This window comes from Loxodonta africana, chromosome 5 (assembly GCF_030014295.1).
Source record: "Loxodonta africana isolate mLoxAfr1 chromosome 5, mLoxAfr1.hap2, whole genome shotgun sequence".
NCBI classification, from domain to species: Eukaryota; Metazoa; Chordata; class Mammalia; order Proboscidea; family Elephantidae; genus Loxodonta; species Loxodonta africana.
The window spans coordinates 161697653-161713815 of record NC_087346.1 but is presented as its reverse complement, the minus strand read 5'-3'; the positions used below and the strand labels follow the sequence as shown (position 1 = coordinate 161713815).

Below are 16163 nucleotides of genomic sequence, written 5' to 3'. Positions count from 1 at the left end.
TGATCGGGAGTCACACGCAATGTATTTATTTGTTTTCATAGTTCATTGGCTGAAACTCAGAGGATTTCGGCAACAGAGTTGGAAGTGTGGTTTTTAGTTTGGTGAATGGATGATCACAAAGCAAAAGCGTTATAAAAAGTTGGCAGAACGCTGAGCTGCGCTGTGGTATGATGGGATCGCATGCCCCGAGCCCTGAGCCCGCTCCCCCTCGGGCCCAGAGCAGGCTGTGTCCTTCCGATTTCACCTTCACCAGAGGAACTGATTTTTTGTTTTCTTGTGGAGTTAACACCAAATAAAAAATTTAAAAAGCAGTCTGTTCTTACTTATTATAGCAGAGTATTCTTTTATTACAAAACCATCTCCGCCTCTTACATGTGCATGAGCAGAAGATAGAAACGTGGGTCCTTCAGCTCTCCTCACGGGCAGGTGCTCCTGAGAATGGGTGGACCCCTCCAGTACACGCACAACACGTACACACACGTACCACGCACACATCGCACCCGAATGCTGGAACTACTACCCAAGTTTTGCAGAGAACACGGCCTTTCTGGTCCCTAGATGGCAGACGAAGCTTAGCCTTTTTACCAGGCCCCCAGCCCTCAGTGACCCCCACCCTCACTGTAGCACCCCACCCCCTCTAAAGTGGCCCCTCCCCCCAGGGCAGGCCCACACAGCGTGATGTCACAAGGAATTTCCTCTGGGATCTCTTTAGATGAACGTTGGGGATCTCTGCTGCAGACTGCCTTATGGCCATTTTCACTTTCAGGGATTGGAAGGGACGACTGGGGCCCACATGGTGCATACCCTTTCTCCTTAGACATGGTGCAGGTGAGGTGCTGGCCCCGCTCTGGCCTGGTCTGTGGTGAGGTCATGCCAAGGTTGGGGTGAGGAGTGTCTGACGAGCAATTTTACACTGGAGCGAGCTGCACTTCTTATCTGGAGGAGACCCTACAGACAGCCCCCTGGGCGGTGTGGTTCCCTCCTGGGGATCCTTCCGCCCCAGTGTGGCAGATCTTAGATTTGCAGCCTTGAGAACTAACTCGACTCATAGTAACCCAATAGGACGAGTAGAACTGTCCCATAGGGTCACTCTGAATTGACTCCATGCCACAGCAACAGGTTTGGCTTTTTTTTTTTTTTTTTTTTTGGACCACCCTCCAAAGCCAGGCAGCCAAGCCCTTTCAGAAGGCCCCAGCTTGTTCATCAGGGTGGGGATGGGTACATCGGAAGAGGTGGGATAGAGCGTTGGTGGCTACCAGCTTATGGAGCTTCAGAGGTGGTGAACGAGTCTGTGTCTCAATTGGAGGCAGCAGGGGGCAGACAGGGCTGGGAGCAGGGCATGGTGAGTGGTGGATTGGGACATAAGAATCAGCTGATAAAGAGCCAAGATGTCGCTAGAACATTTGTAGCTGTTAAAGATGATGTCCTGGGATTTCCTCCCTTCCCTACAGTTCCATGGGTCATGGCCCTATTTTAAAGACTGGAAAGATGTGTGCCAAGCTCTTGCTCACAGGCATCAAAGACCAATGAGTGCGAGTATCAGTAGGCAAGATGGCAGGTCAGCTGCTAGCTTAAGTCCCAAGGATGGAAGGTCAGATGAACAGGAGCCAGCTGCAGGGTCCAGAGCGAACAAAAGCCCACAAGCCTTGCCAGAGTCCATCTATATTGGATGCAGGCCACACCCCCAAGGAAACTCCCTTTCCACTGATTAGCTACTCACAGCAGATCCCATCATAGAGGTGATCACATCATCATACAACAGCTGCCAGACATCATAACTGGCACACCTCTGAGGATTATGGCCCGCCAAGTTGACACACAACCTTAACGATCACACTTGGATCTACAAGCAATGCTCGTATGAGCAGCAGTCAGGAGATCAAAGGACATTGCATTGGGCAAATCTGCTGTAACAGATGTTTAAAGTGTTGAAAGCAAAGATGTCATTTTGAGGACTAAGGTGTGCCTGGCCCAATCTGTATTTTCAGTCACTTCATATGCATGTGAAAGCTGGACAATGAATAAGGAAGAGTGAAGAATTCATGCCTTTGACTTATGGTATTAAATATGTACCATGGACTGCCAGAAGAATGCACAAATCCGTCTTGGAAGAAGTACAGCCAAAATGCTTCTTAGAAACGAGGATGGCGAAACTTTGTCTCAAGTACTTTGGACATGTTATCAGGAGGGACCAGTCCCTGGAGAAGGACATCATGCTTGGTAGAGTAGAGGGTCAGCAAGATAGAGGAAGACCCTCAATGAGATGGATTGACACAGTGGTTGCAACAATGGGCTCAAGCATAACGACAATCGTCAGGATGGCGCAGGACTGGGTGGTTTTTGGTTCTGTTGTACATGGAGTTGTTCAGGGCAGTATCTCTCGTTCAGTTGTACGTGAGGTTGTTATGCGTCAGAACTGACTCGATGGCACCTGACAACGGCTGTGAGAAGATAACTCTATAAATGCACCACTAGTCCACGAGAGCCAAAATATGACCTTGAGTATATCCCACCTGAATTTAGAGACCATCTCAAGAATGGATTTTATGCATTGAACACGAGTGACCGAAGACCAGACGAGTTGTGGAATGACATCAAGGACATCCATGCAGAAAGCAAGAGGTCAGTGAAAAGACAGGAAAGAAAGAAAACACCAAGGTGGATGTCAGAGGAAACTCTGAAACTTGCTCTTGAGTGTCAAGCAGCTAAAGCAAAAGGAAGAATTGATGAAGTAAAAGAACTGAACAGAAGATTTCAAAGGGCCTCTCGAGAAGACAAAGTAAAGTATTATGATGACACGTGCAAAGAGCTGGAGAAGGAAAACCAAAAGGGAAGAACACGCTCCGCATTTCTCAAGCGGAAAGAACTGAAGAAAAAACTCAAGCATCGAGTTGCAATAGTGAAGGATTCCATGGGGGAAAATATGAAATGATGCAGGAAGCATCAAAAGAAGATGGAAAGAATGCACAGAGTCATTATACCAAAAAGAATTAGTCGATATTCAGCCACTTCAAGAGGTGGCATATGATCAGGAGCCGATGGTACTGAAGGAAGAAGTCCAAGCTGCTCTGAAAGCATTGACGAAAAACAAGGCTCCAGGAACTGATGGAATATCAATTGAGATGTTTCAACAAACAGATGCAGCGCTGGAGGTACTCGTCTATGCCAAGAAATATGGAAGACAGCTTCCTGGCCAACTGACTGGAAGAGGTCCATATTTATGCCTATTCCCAAGAAAGGTGATCCAACCGAATGTGGAAATATAGAACAATATCATTAATATCACACGCAAGCAAAATTTTGCTGAAGATCATTCAAAAACGGCTGCAGCAGTATATCGATGGGGAACTGCCAGAAATTCAGGCCGGTTTCAGAAGAGGACGTGGAACCAGGGATATCGTTGCTGATGTCAGATGGATCCTGGCTGAAAGCAGAGAATACCAGAAGGATGTTTACCTGTGTTTTATCGCCATTCGACTGTGTGGATCATAACAAATTACGGATAACATTGTGAAGAATGGGAATTCCAGAACACTTAATTGTGCTCATGAGGAACCTTTACATAGATCAAGAGGAAGTTGTTCAGACAGAACAAGAGGATACTGATTGGTTTAAAGTCAGGAAAGGTGTGCATCAGGGTTGTATTCTTTCACCATCCCTCTTCAATCTGTATGCTGAGCAAATAATCTGAGAAGCTGGACTATATGAAGAAGAACGGGGCATCAGGATTGGAGGAAGACTTATTAACCTGTGTTATGCAGATGACACAACCTTGCTTGCTGAAAGTGAAGAGGACTTGAAGCACTTACTGCTGAAGATCAAAGACCACAGCCTTCAGTATGGATTGCACCTCAACAAAAAGAAAACAAAAATCCTCACAACTGGACCAAGGAGCAACATCATGATAAATGGAGAAAAGATTGAAGTTGTCAAGGATTTCATTTGACTTGGATCCAGAATCAACATCCATGGAAGCAGCAGTCAAAAAATCAAAAGACGCATTGCATTGGGTAAATCTGCTGTAAAAGACCTCTTCAAAGTGTTGAAGAGCAAAGATGTCACCCTGAAGACTAAGGTGCGCCTGATCCAAGCCATAGTATTTTCAGTCACATCATATGCATGTGAAAGCTGGACAATGAATAAAGAAGACCGAAGAAGAGTTGACGCCTTTGAATTGTAGTGTTGGTGAAGAATATTGAATATACCATGGACTGCCAAAAGAACGAACAAATCTGTCTTGGAAGAAGTACATTCAGAATGCTCCTTAGAAGCAAGGTTGGTGAGACTGCGTCTTACATACTTTGGACATGTTTTCAGGAGGGATCAGTCCCTGGAGAAGGACATCATGCTTGGCAGAGTACAGGGTCAGCGGAAAAGAGGAAGACCCTCAACGAGGTGGATTGACACAGTGGCTGCAACAATGAGCTCAAGCATAACAACGATAGTAAGGATGGCGCGGGATGGGGCAGTGTTTTGTTCTGTTGTGCACGGGGTCACTGTGAGTCGGGACCGACTGGACGGCACCTAAGAACAAGTGGTGTTTGTGTCACAGCAGCTGCAGTAGGCTGAGGCAGAGGACAGCCCTTGTTGAGCTGTGCGGGGGGACCATTCGGGTAGCCATTGCAACACATTTCCTATTAAAAATTGATCTCACTGTGTGCAGCCTTGATAGTGGGGCTTCGTGAGGCTCAGCAGCAGCTGCCAGAGCTCCGGGCTCGTGTGTCACGGTGATGTCACTAGAACCGCACGCCTGTGCAGTGTGTGCCTGCTGGTGCCCAGCCGGGATCACAGCGGGTGGGCGCTGTACAGCCCCCCAAGGGTCAGGCAAAGCTGGGGCTGTGGGAGGAGTGCACCTTGCCTGCCTTCTGCCTGCCCGCCGCCATCAGTTCCCCTGGGAGCACATCCCTCTTACATCATTTGCTGCCCACTTCTGAGCAAGCCACCCTAGACGTGCCACCACCTTGCAGGTTTTCTTGTGGAAAGAAATTGGACCTGAGTATAATCAGCGTCGACACGGGGCTTCTTGACCTTGGTGTTGTGAGAATTTTGGCCGGCTCTTTCTCGGGGTGGGGTGGGGGGGTTTCCTGTGCTTTGCAGGTTATTGAGCAGCATCCCTGGTCCCCCACCAGATGTCACTGACAGTTGTGACAACCAAAAATGTCTGCGTACATGGCCCAGTGTCCCCTGGGTGCAAAACAACCCCACCCCACCCGCCACTTCCTCATCCCCAAAAAACCAAACCCAGTGCCGTCGAGTCGGTTCCGACTCATAACGACCCTGTAGGACAGAGTAGAACTGCCCCATAGAGTTTCCAAGGAGCGCCTGGCGGATTTGAACTGCCGACCTTCTGGTTAGCAGCTATAGCTCTTAACCACTATGCCACCAGGGTTTCCTTCTTATCCCATTTATAGGGAATTCCAAGGACAGGAGCGTGTTAAACACACTGCTGAGGTGTAGTCAGCCAAATACACGGTGTGGAAAATTCTACAGACAACTTTGTCAACCAATACACAGCATCGGAAAAGAAAAAAAGGAACTGTTGCAGGTGAAAAGAGACTTTGGAGAACTGTCAACGCGGGCTGCGCACTTTGGAGCCTGATTTGAACCCACTGTCAAAGAGTCTGCGTTGGTGTCAGATCACGTCGACACCCACTGCGATCCTGTTCAGTTCTGTGCATGGCAGTTAGGAGAAAAGGGGCGGATGGAAATGCATCATGTTTGTTTCGAGGAGCTGTCTCTGGACGGTGGCATTACCCACACCAGAAGTTTTGTAACTGGGACATGTCTGGAGTTACCAGATTTTCTTCAGTGGGAATGAATTACCTCATGCTGAGAAAAAAAATTTAAGGTTTTTCAGAATAAAATCGTATGCCAGTGTTCATTGCAGCACTATTCACAGTAGCCGAAAGGTGGAAACCACCTAATGTCCACTAGCAGATGATGGGTAAGCACTATGCGTCCGCCCCGTATGGTAGGATATCACTCACGTCACAAAGAATGAAGTCCTGATACTCGGTGTGGCGTGGATGCAGCTTGAAAACATTTCTGAATGAAAGAAGCCAGACACCAAAGGGTAAATATTATATATGATCCCACTCTACGAGGTGTTGGTTGAACTATGAAAACAGTTGCTGGGGAGTTGATTCCAACTCCTGGAGACGCCCGTGTGTCAGAGTCCAGCTGCGCTCCACAGGGTTTTCTGTGGCTGAATTTGCGGAAGCAGATCGCCAGGCTTTTCTTTGAGGTGCCTGTGGGTGGACTCAAACCTCCAGACCTTTCCATTAGTAGCTGAGCATTTAACCATTTGCACCACCGAGGGACCTCTGTGAGGTACCTAGAAGAGGCAAATTCGTAGAGACAGGAAGTGGAGACACCAGGGGCTGGGGGGAGGGGGCAAAAGGAGGCACTGCTTAGGGGGCTCAGAGCTGCTGTTTGGGTGATGAAAAGGCTCCCAATATGGTGAATATAATTAATGTCACTGAATTGTACACTTAAAATAGTTAAAACGGCAAATTTTACATATGTTTTACCTCAACAACAACAAAACAGCCTATCTTTTTACACAGTCGTCTCTGCAAACAGAGAAAGGACAGCTTCTCCATTTCTATATTCTTAGCGTTCACCCCTGACACTGGAAACTCGGTAAATATTTGGGTAATGATAAAAGCAACTTTCTAAAACCCGAAACAAGTCCCCAGGGGCAAAACTTGCAAACTGCGTGGGCGCTGAGGATGGTTGGGGTGCCGTCCCCAGGAACGGCCCTGCTGCAGCCAGCGTGGAGGACGCCATCCTGGCTGGGGGCACAGCTGCCACTGCAGGCCAAGCTCGCCAGATCTCAGCGTCGTTTTTGGGTCGGTGACAGCACTCCCCGTCCACAGGTGCTGGTGTCTCCTAGGAAGCAGGCCTGTCCGTGCCACCTCCGAGGTCCCGCTTTCTCTAGGGGGACAGCTGGGTAACCGAGGGAACAGCCGGTGGGGAGGGCGGCACACGGAGGGGACCCTGACCAGCCTGAGCTCAGGGAAGCACCTGCCCAGAAGGGACACCAGATTGAATTCTGAAGGGTGACGTGGATCATGATTTGCGGGGCAGGGAGTTGTAGATGGAGGGAACAGACAGCAAGTGCAAAGGCAGGGAGGTGAGAGGGAACTTAGACTTATTTACAAAGATGATGAGCCCTAGTGGCACAACGGTTAAGCACTCGGCTGCTAACTGAAAAGTTGGCTCCAAGGGAGAAAGACCTGGCAGTCTGCTCTTGTTATGATTACAGCCTAGGAAATCCTGTGGGGCGGTTCTTTTCTGTCGCACGGGGTCACTATGTGTGAGAATCAACTCGCCGCACCCAACACTTACACTGTGTGTGTCTTCTGTAAATGAAACCAGTGTTTCCCTTTGATACCAAATACAGTGAGTGCTGCTCAGGCGGTTTGAGCCCGGCGGCCCCTCTGTTAACAACTGAAATCACTCACTCTCTGAGGCTCTAGGCTGTCTCATTCCATACCTGACCTGGTTGAACCCCACGACTTGCCGGAGGCCTGCAGCCCCATTTCTGATGATGCCTTAGCCGCCCCCCCCCGCCCCTCAGTCACACAGCTATAGAGTAGTAGGAGCCCTGATCTTCCTGGCCTCGTGATCTTAAGGGGCTCATGGGGCTTCTTGGGTCTGCCTGCTTGGCTGACACCTGGAGCCCTGGCCTCCCTGAGGAGAGCCCCAAGTCCCCCTCCTGCAGGCCGACCCTCAGGGTCCCACTCAACTTACTTTACAAATGAGGAAACAGGCTCAGAAAGGGGCAATGTAAAGAGAAGTCAATGTCAGACAGGTGCCTCCAGCCCCTGCTGTGTGCTGGGGGCTTGAAGTTAAGGGAGCTGGTGCCCCAGGGCTTTTAGGAACGCAGTGGGAAGGGTTGGGAGGCAGACCTATAGGCCCTGTAGACCCAGATCGAAGGAAGGTAGCCATAGCTGGAGGGTGGCTGGGAGTGACCCTGGGGGTTGCTCCTCCTCGGCAGGGGGGCAGCTGAGCTCATTTATAAGCTGAGGGCAGGAGCGGAGGGGAGGCCAAGCCTAGGGGAGAGAGGCTGGGGGCAGAGAAGGTCCCCCCGCAAGGGAGATCTGAGGTCTCCTTGGGTGGATGAGGAAGGGGAGATGTTCTGGGCACTGGATTAGACGTAATGCGGCAGCAAGGAAAGGGGAACTTACCAAACACCTAGAGAGCCTGGCTGCTGACTGAAACCCACCAGCCGCTCCTTGGAAACCCTGTGGGGCAGTTCTACCGTGTCCTATAGGGTCGCTATGCGTCGGCATGGACTCCATGGCTGTGGGTCCAGTGCACTTATTGACCTCACTCTTTGCCACCCGCGGCAGGTGGGACACCCTCTTCTGGAGGAGGAGGCCGAGGTGCAGAGAGGGTAAGTCACCTGCCCAAAGTCGCACAGCACACACCAGCAGTGGGATTGCAGCTGGGTCTGTGGACCCAAAACTGGGGCCCTTCTATCACCACTCTCAGGGGCTCCTGGGAGGACAGCAGGGAAGGGGGGAACATGGAGAGGGCTTTGGCATCAGGACAGCGGGATCACACCCAGGTGCACTTTTGTCTAATCAGCTGCCCAGCACCAGCACCCCTGCCTGTGTGCCTGGGTCAATCCTGGCAGAGTGCTGCCCATGGTGGGCCCCGGGGTGGGAAGCTCCTTTGGTGAGCCCAGTGTTCCCCTGTGTGTCACGGGAGGGGTATCAGCGAAGGTGCAGGGTCCACCCATTGCTGACCTGCTGCTGCAAGGCTGGGAGCTGGGGGCCTGGGAACCGCAGTGACCCCCCTCCCCGCAGCGCCATCAAGGATCAGGGAGGTGGTGTAGGGTGGTCTGTAAGCCCAGCTCTGGTGTGCCATCAGGTGGGCCTCACTCCAGTGCTGCTGTCTTTTCCAACTCTTAGGACTCGGAGCCTCGGGCACAGGGGGCCCTGGGAGTCCTCCCCTCCCCCACTGCCCAGGCCATGGGGCCCCTTCCTGGTAGGACATGTTGGTCTTGTATAACCTCTTTCTTCCCATCAGGTACCTGGGCAGCTCTGGGATGAGGGACCTTACCTCACGTCTCCTGACCTGGGGCCCTTCCCACCCCTCTCTGGGCCTCAATTTCTCTTCTAATAATGAGGGGTTGGCCTGTAAGGATCCCATCAGGCACAGGGAGGGGCCCTGCACCACCTGGGAGTGTCCCAGTGCCCAGCTCAGGCCCACAGTTGATGTTCAGGATGGTTTCCACGGAGACAGGAGTCCTGGGAAGGGTACCCCTCCTCATACTGGGCTAAAGTGGATGCCCTCTGAGTGGGGGGTAGGGATGCAGTTAGGAAGCTTGAAGAGGTCTCTGTGGGGTCTATGAGGGACCCGTCCCGGTCTCACCGTGCCTTGGTGGCTTGACTGCCCCCGTTTCTTGCTCTGTTGCAAGAGCTCACACACGTGCTAGAAGCTGACTGGGGAGGCCAAAAGACGGCTTATCTTAAGTTTATCCACACTTCTGTTTCCTTGGGTGGTTTGCCCTCTCAGCCACTCTGGGAGCAAGCAGTGGGGGTGTAGAGATGGGGAGGTGGAAGAGGCACTGCTGAGCTGAGAGAGAAGAGGCGTTAGTGCCAGGGCCTGGCACAGAGGAGGGGCAAGAAGAGACCTGGTGCTTATCCCCAAGCCACGGGCTCCAAGTGTTCTACAGAGTGACTGGGAGACGCCCATTGTGGGAACCGTGGGTAGGGTCTGCTTGGAGGCCAGGCCAGCTTCACTGAGGACGTTCAGCTTGGGTCTGACTGGAGGACGAGCTTGGCTAGCAGAGGTGAGACCTGGCTGGCCACCTTCGTTCCATTAGTCCAACCAGCAGAGACACTGAAGTGCCCCACATGCTGGCCTTGACCGGACGTGGAAAAGGTGGTGCTCTCCCTGAGGAGCTGTGGAGAGGCCCACAACCCTCTACCTGGAGACGCCATTCCAGCAGCTCGTTACTCTGTGGGCGTGTGTACGCGTGGTGGTGTATTTGTTTCCAGAAATTTCTTGTTGGCCACTCAGGTGCCAGGTGCTGTGCTGCCCTTTCATCACGGAAACCACCCCAGCGTAGTTACTGTCTCCATATTAGAGGGCTGAACCCTTGGTTGTTGTGGTAAATGTATATGTAACAAATCGTTTGCCTTGTCAACATCTTCACATGTAGAGTTCAGTGACGTGTTGACCGTGTCCAACCATCACCGTTATCCATATCGTGTTCATTGTGTACTTAATTAAACTCAGGCTTCAAGGATGATGTGGCTAGAACATGTCTGCGCACTGAGGACAAATGGTAACCTGTGGGTCAAAACATGTTGTTAGCTGCCATCCATTCGGCCCTCGACTCGTGAGGGCCCCGTGCACAACAGAACGAAACGCTGCCCGGTCCGGTGCCATCCCCATGATTGGTTGAGGATGATCGGACCGCTGTGATCCACAGGGCTTTCCTACTGGAGGTGTGACTGAAGGCTACCTGCCAAGGCTCTGGTCGGGAAGCACCTGGACAGCAAAGGGTTCAGGGAAAGGCTGACGGGGTGCCAGATGCACACTGATGGACCTCATATGGGTCGCTTCTGGATACAGAACAATGGTGCCTTGTCATTGTGGGGTCTTAAACCCCACAACACTGAATTAGGACTGGGAGGGATTTGGGGAGTTGAAAGGAACAATGAATGAAAGTGGATTTGCCAATCCAGCGTATTAAATTGCTAAGACAGGACCGAAGCAAGACTGCTGTTTCCTGGCAGAGCTGACTTAAAATAAGCTAGGGAGGGCATGTGGGGTTTGAAGGAGACCTGGTATTACTTAAAATGTAAGCATTTATTAAGTTCCTTTCATGTACCATGGAAACCCTGGTGGTGTAGTGGTTAAGTGCTACGGCTGCTAACTAAAAGGTCGGTAGTTCAAATCCACCAGGTGCTCCTTGGAAACTCCATGGGGGAGTTCTACTCCCTCCTATAGGTCGCTATGAGTTGAAATTGACTCGGCGGCAATGGGTTTGGTTTTGGTTTGGTTTATGCACCAAGCACGGTGAGGGGCATTAACATATTAGAGCAAGAGAGTGTCTTTTTTGTGTGTGTGGTTTAGGAGAGACCTCCATGTGTTACAGAGTAGAGCTGCTCCATAGGGTTTTCTTGGCTGTAATCTTTTCAGAAGCTGTTCATCAGGCCTGTTTCTTCTGCAGTGCCATGCAATGTGCTTGAACTGCCAACCTTTTGGTTACCAGCTGAGCACAAACTGTTTTCGCCACCCAAGGCCCTTAAGAGACTGTCTTTTTAAAATTCACACCCCTACTGCTAACCAGCTGCCGTGAATTGGCTCTGACTCACGGCAACCCTGTGTGTCAGAGTAAAACTGCACTCCATTGAGTTTTCAGTAGATTGCCAGATCTTTCTTCTGAGGTGCCTCTGGGTGGACTCAAACCTCCAAGTTTTTGGTTAGCAGCCAAGTCTTAACCTTTTGCAGGGACTCTGCCAACACAGCTAATAGTCTCCAGGAAGTTTTTAGGTTTATGATCAGGAGGGGAAGCAAGTTATGGGTTCCTTAGTCCATCCATAAATACCACAGTCCAGACAAATTAATCTGCTGCTGTGGGCTTGCAGACACTTTTCTGTGATGGAGAGATGACCAGGTTTGGCCTGGCTGCACTGTTAGTTAAGTCTCCCCTATATTCAGTCAGTATCTCTGAGGTATCTGCTATGGCAACTCCTCCGCCTGTAACAACACTCAGGCCCTCTGCTCTGCAGAACCCAGACTTCATGTTCCCACCCCTCCCGTCATGTTTCTGGAATGGGATGAGACTTCACCAAATATTTAAGTGTCTATTAGACAAGTAGGAAATCCTGGTGGCATAGTGGTTAAGTGCTACAGCTGCTAACCCAAAGGCTGGCAGTTTGAATCCACCAAGTGCTCCTTGGAAACCCTATAGGGAAGTTCTACTCCGTCCTATAGGGTCGCTATGAGTTGGAATTGACTCAGTGGCAACTGGTTTAAGGTGCAGGCGAATGCTGAATAGTGAAAAACAAAGACTGAGGAATTGACACATCTGAACTGTGGTGCTGGAAAAGAATATTGAATATACCGTGGAATATCAGAAGAATGAACAAATCAGTCTTTTTAAAAAGAAATACAATCAGGATGTTCCTTAGAAGTGAGGATGGTGAGACTTTGGCTTGCTTACTTTGGACACGTCATCAGAAAGACCACTTGCTAGAAAAGGATATCATGGTTGGTTCAGGGTCAGCCAAAAAGAGAGGAACCCTTCATGAGAAGATTGATGAAAAGTCTGAGGCAATGAACTAACAGACCAATGACGGTGAAGATGGCACAGGACCAGCAAAATTTCATTCTGTTGTATATGGGGTCACCGTGAGTCGACTCCATGGCCAACTACCACCACCTGCCACGCCCAAGGAATACATCCGAGAGCAAGACAGCACGGTTTGGCTCAAGGAGCCTTCGTTCTGGAGGGGTGAGGGTCAACGACCAGCTAGCACGTGCTGTCTACACCCATCTCGGGTCTTGTATCCCTTTCTCAAGCGGCGGGGTAGGGGTGAAAGGTGGCATGCCTGGCTTCTGAGCCCGGCAGTAGGACAGGGGTCCCTATTTCTGAGACCGCTCCCCTCTGTAAAGCTGCTCTGACCAGAGATACTGTCTCCAGGTTTCTGCAACTCTGAAGCGAAATCATACTAGGCCAGTATTCCCCAAACGTATCTGCACGTGAGACGGCTGCCGAAAATCCCTCACAGCGAGTCCCCCGTCTCCGCCGATGGCGATTTAAATGGCCCGGGACTGTTAAAAGCTCCCCAAACCAAAAACACCCAAACCTGTAGCAGTGGGTGGATTCCGACTCCTAGCGACCCTATGAGTAGAAGTGCCCCACAGGGCTTCCAAGGAGCGGCTGATGGAAATAAGGACCTTTTGGTTAACAGCCGCGCTCTTAACCACTGCGCCACCAGGCTTCCAAAGCTCCCCAGGTGACACCAAAGCGCCGGTAGGTCTGAGGACCACTGCGCTGGGGACACTGCACGAGCCCCGTGAACGCAGCTCCGGAAGCCGGCTCCTCAGGTCAACGACCGCGGGGAGGAGCCCCCGCCCCGAGGAGCCCCCGGCCTCGCGTGCACCTGCCGGCAGGGCGCCCATCGATGCGCTCCCACTCGGCTGCCCACGCCTGGCCCCGCCCGCGCGCCGCTCTCCCCGCCCCCCGCTTCCCACTTCCAAGATGGCCGCGAGTGGAGCCGATCAGGTGAGAGGGCCCCGTGGGGTGTCCGTGCGGGCTCTGTGGGCACAAGGACCCCTCCAGATCACCCCTGGAAGTCCCTCTGGGCCCTCGGGAGAGAAAAAGGCCGGTGGGGCCGCTCACAGGCTCGCACAGGGTTAGTGGCGTGCGGTCCGAGGAGGCAAAGCCGGCCGAGCGTCGAACTCGAGGAGCGGCGCAGGCGCGCGGCGGAAGGAAGAGCGCCGCGGCCGGAGGGGGCGGGCCGCTGGGCGGAGCGAGGCGTGTGGCGGGGCCGTTAGGGGGCGGGGAGGAGCCCGGGCGGAAGGTTGGCGCGGGGCGTGGCGAAGTAAGGGCGTGACCGCGGGCGGGCAGGAAGAGCGACGCGGGCCGGCAGGGGGCGGGTCGGAACGAGGTGGGCGGAGCGGGGCGGAGCGGGGGGGTGGTGTGGCCTTCAGAGGCGGGGCGGGGCGGAACAAGGTGGGCGGGGCGGAGCGGGGGCGTGGCGCGGCCGTCAGGGGCGGGGCGGAGGAGTGACGCGGGCCGTCAGGGGCGGGGCGGAACGAGGTGGGCGGGGCGGGCCGGCAGGGGCGGGGCGCCCTTTGGCGGGGCGGGGCGCTGTCCCCGGCGTCCGTGCGCACCTGCCGCCGGCTCCGCTCTCCCGCCGCTGCCGCGCCCGTATCCTGGCCGCGCGAGTTGCGGGTCCTCCGGGGCCTGGGCTGCAGGCCCCCGGGCGCCGAGGATGGCGTCGGATCCGCGCTGACTCGGTACTGAGGGCCGCGAGGGGGAGGGGGCGCCGCCTGCTGGGCCCGGGCCTGGCGGGGGTTCCTCGAGGGGAGCCCTCGAGGGGGGCCCTCGGTGGGGAGGGCCGCACGCCAGCCCTCGGGAGTCGCGCGTAGAACGTGGTCTCTTCCGGAACTTGAGGAAACTTTCTCCTCAGCCGCTGGCCTCAGGGCGCGCCCGGCCTCCGCCTGAGGGGACCCCCCACCCCGCGCCCGGCCTCCGCCTGAGGGAGATCCCAGCCCCGCGCCCCGACCCTCCTCCTGAGGGGACCCCCCCACCTCGCGCCCTACCCTCCTCCTGAGGGAGATCCCAGCCCCGCGCCCCAACCCTCCTGAGGGAAATCCCAGCCCCGTGCCCCGATCCTCCTCCTGAGGGGACCCCCCCACCCCGCGCCCCGACCCTCTTCCTGAGGGAGATCCCAGCCCCGCGCCCCGATCCTCCTCCTGAGGGGACCCCCTACCCCGCGCCCCGACCCTCCTCCTGAGGGAGATCCCAGCCCCGCGCCCCGACCCTCCTCCTGAGGGGACCTCCCCACCCCATGCCCCGACTCTTCTCCTTCGGGGACCCCCCACCCTCCCTCCCTGTGCCCTCCTGCTGAGGGGACCTCCCACCCGGCACCCCAACCCTCCTCCTGAGGGGACCCCCCACCCGGCACCCCAACCCTCCTCCTGAGGGGACCCCCCACCCTCTCACCCCGTGCCCTCCTGAGGGGACCCCCCTACCCCATGCCCCGACTCTTCTCCTGAGGGGACCCCCCACCCTCCCTCCCTGTGCCCTCCTCCTGAGGGGACCTCCCACCCGGCACCCCAACCCTCCTCCTGAGGGGACCCCCCACCCTCTCACCCCGTGCCCTCCTGAGGGGACCCCCCCACCCCATGCCCCGACTCTCCTCCTTCGGGGACCCCCCACCCTCCCTCCCTGTGCCGTCCTGCCGAGGGGACCCCCCACGTCACACCCCGACCCTCCTCCTGAGGGGACCCCCTACCCTTGCACCCCCACCCTCCTCCCGAGGGGACCCTCCACCTTGTGCCCCGACCCTCCTCCTGAGGGGACCCCCCCCATTCCCTGTGCCCTCCTCCTTAGGGACCCCCCACCCTCGTGCCCCGTGCCCTCCTGCTGAGGGAACCCCCTTTGTGCCCTGTTCCCTCCTCCTGAGGGACTCCCTACTCTCGAGTCCCGTGCCTTCCGCCTGAGGGTGATCTCCAGTCCCCATGCCCTCTGCCCTCTGCCTGAGGGACCCCCCCACCCTCCACCTGAGGGGACCCCCACCCAGCACTCTGACTCTCTTTACCTACCCTCCCTCTACTGCTCTCTGGCCCAGGAGAAGCTCTCGTAGGAGTGTGCTCTGAGCAGGTGGATTCAGCCAGCCTGAGAGCTGGTCGGGCCGAGGAATCAGTCCAGCCCGCCACCCCTGGAGCCCAGCGAGGCCCAGTCAATGGGCCCCTCATTTCTGTGTTCAAGCTGTCCAGAGCCCACTTTCTCCAATGTGGGCTGGAAGCTTTGCTTTGGAAGGTTCTAGTGCATCCATGCATTTTGCTACTGCATGGGGCTCCTGGGACTGGCTTGGTGATTTCACTTGCTGAGGTCAGCGGTGTCTGCAGGGTGCAAGCACCTGCATTTACAGAGGGTGGGCTGTGTGCTGGGCACTGTGTGCTTCACCCGGACAGGCCCAGCCCTCGCAGTGACCCGACAGGCGTCTGTGAACCCTGCCCCCTGCTGGGTTACCCAGGTCCCCCCACCGTGCTCCGCCTCCTGCCCAGCCTGGGTGCCTAGCCCCCACAGGCTCTCCACTGCCTTGGTCTTCCTACATGTGTGACCCCAGGTGTGGGCCCCACTGGACCCCAGGCGCCCCGCTGTCCTGGTTGTCACCTGTGTGCTCAGGCGGATCCCCAGCTCTGGTGAGAACCTTTGCTCCAGGTTCCTGAGTGGATGTGCAGGTAGGGAACGTTCTGCAAGCTGTACTAAGAGAAGTCACGTATCAGGCTCTGAGTTACCCAGCTAGAGAGAGGCAGCCGTGGGCTCAAGCTGATCTGGGTCCAGGCGCTGCTCACCTTGGCGTCCCCCATGCCTTGGGTCTCGCCGGCACTGGGCTTTGCACTGAGCTGGACGGATTCACGTCTGAGAAGCTATTCACAACCTGCTCCTCACCCACCCC

The 16163-nt window shown here is 54.8% G+C and overlaps 2 protein-coding genes across 5 annotated transcripts in view; both read left to right on the top strand.

Annotated features, from left to right (window-relative positions):
* KIAA0232 (KIAA0232 ortholog) overlaps positions 1-1085 on the top strand; it is a 104634-nt gene extending 103549 nt beyond the window's left edge. The window contains exon 10 of the mRNA XM_064286222.1: positions 42-1085. Coding sequence (XP_064142292.1) covers positions 42-53 — 12 coding nt within the window. The 3' untranslated portion in view covers positions 54-1085. The remainder of the gene's footprint in view (positions 1-41) is intronic.
* A 12116-nt stretch (positions 1086-13201) lies between these two features.
* TBC1D14 (TBC1 domain family member 14) overlaps positions 13202-16163 on the top strand; it is a 90678-nt gene continuing 87716 nt past the window's right edge. For 2 of the 4 annotated variants that reach the window (XM_064286213.1, XM_064286211.1), the window contains exon 1: positions 13879-13992. The gene's annotated coding sequence lies outside the window, so the exon portion shown is untranslated. Of the gene's footprint in view, positions 13256-13878; positions 13993-16163 lie in introns of those variants that run through there. The other 2 variants (XM_003422739.4, XM_064286216.1) reach the window with 2 other exon arrangements.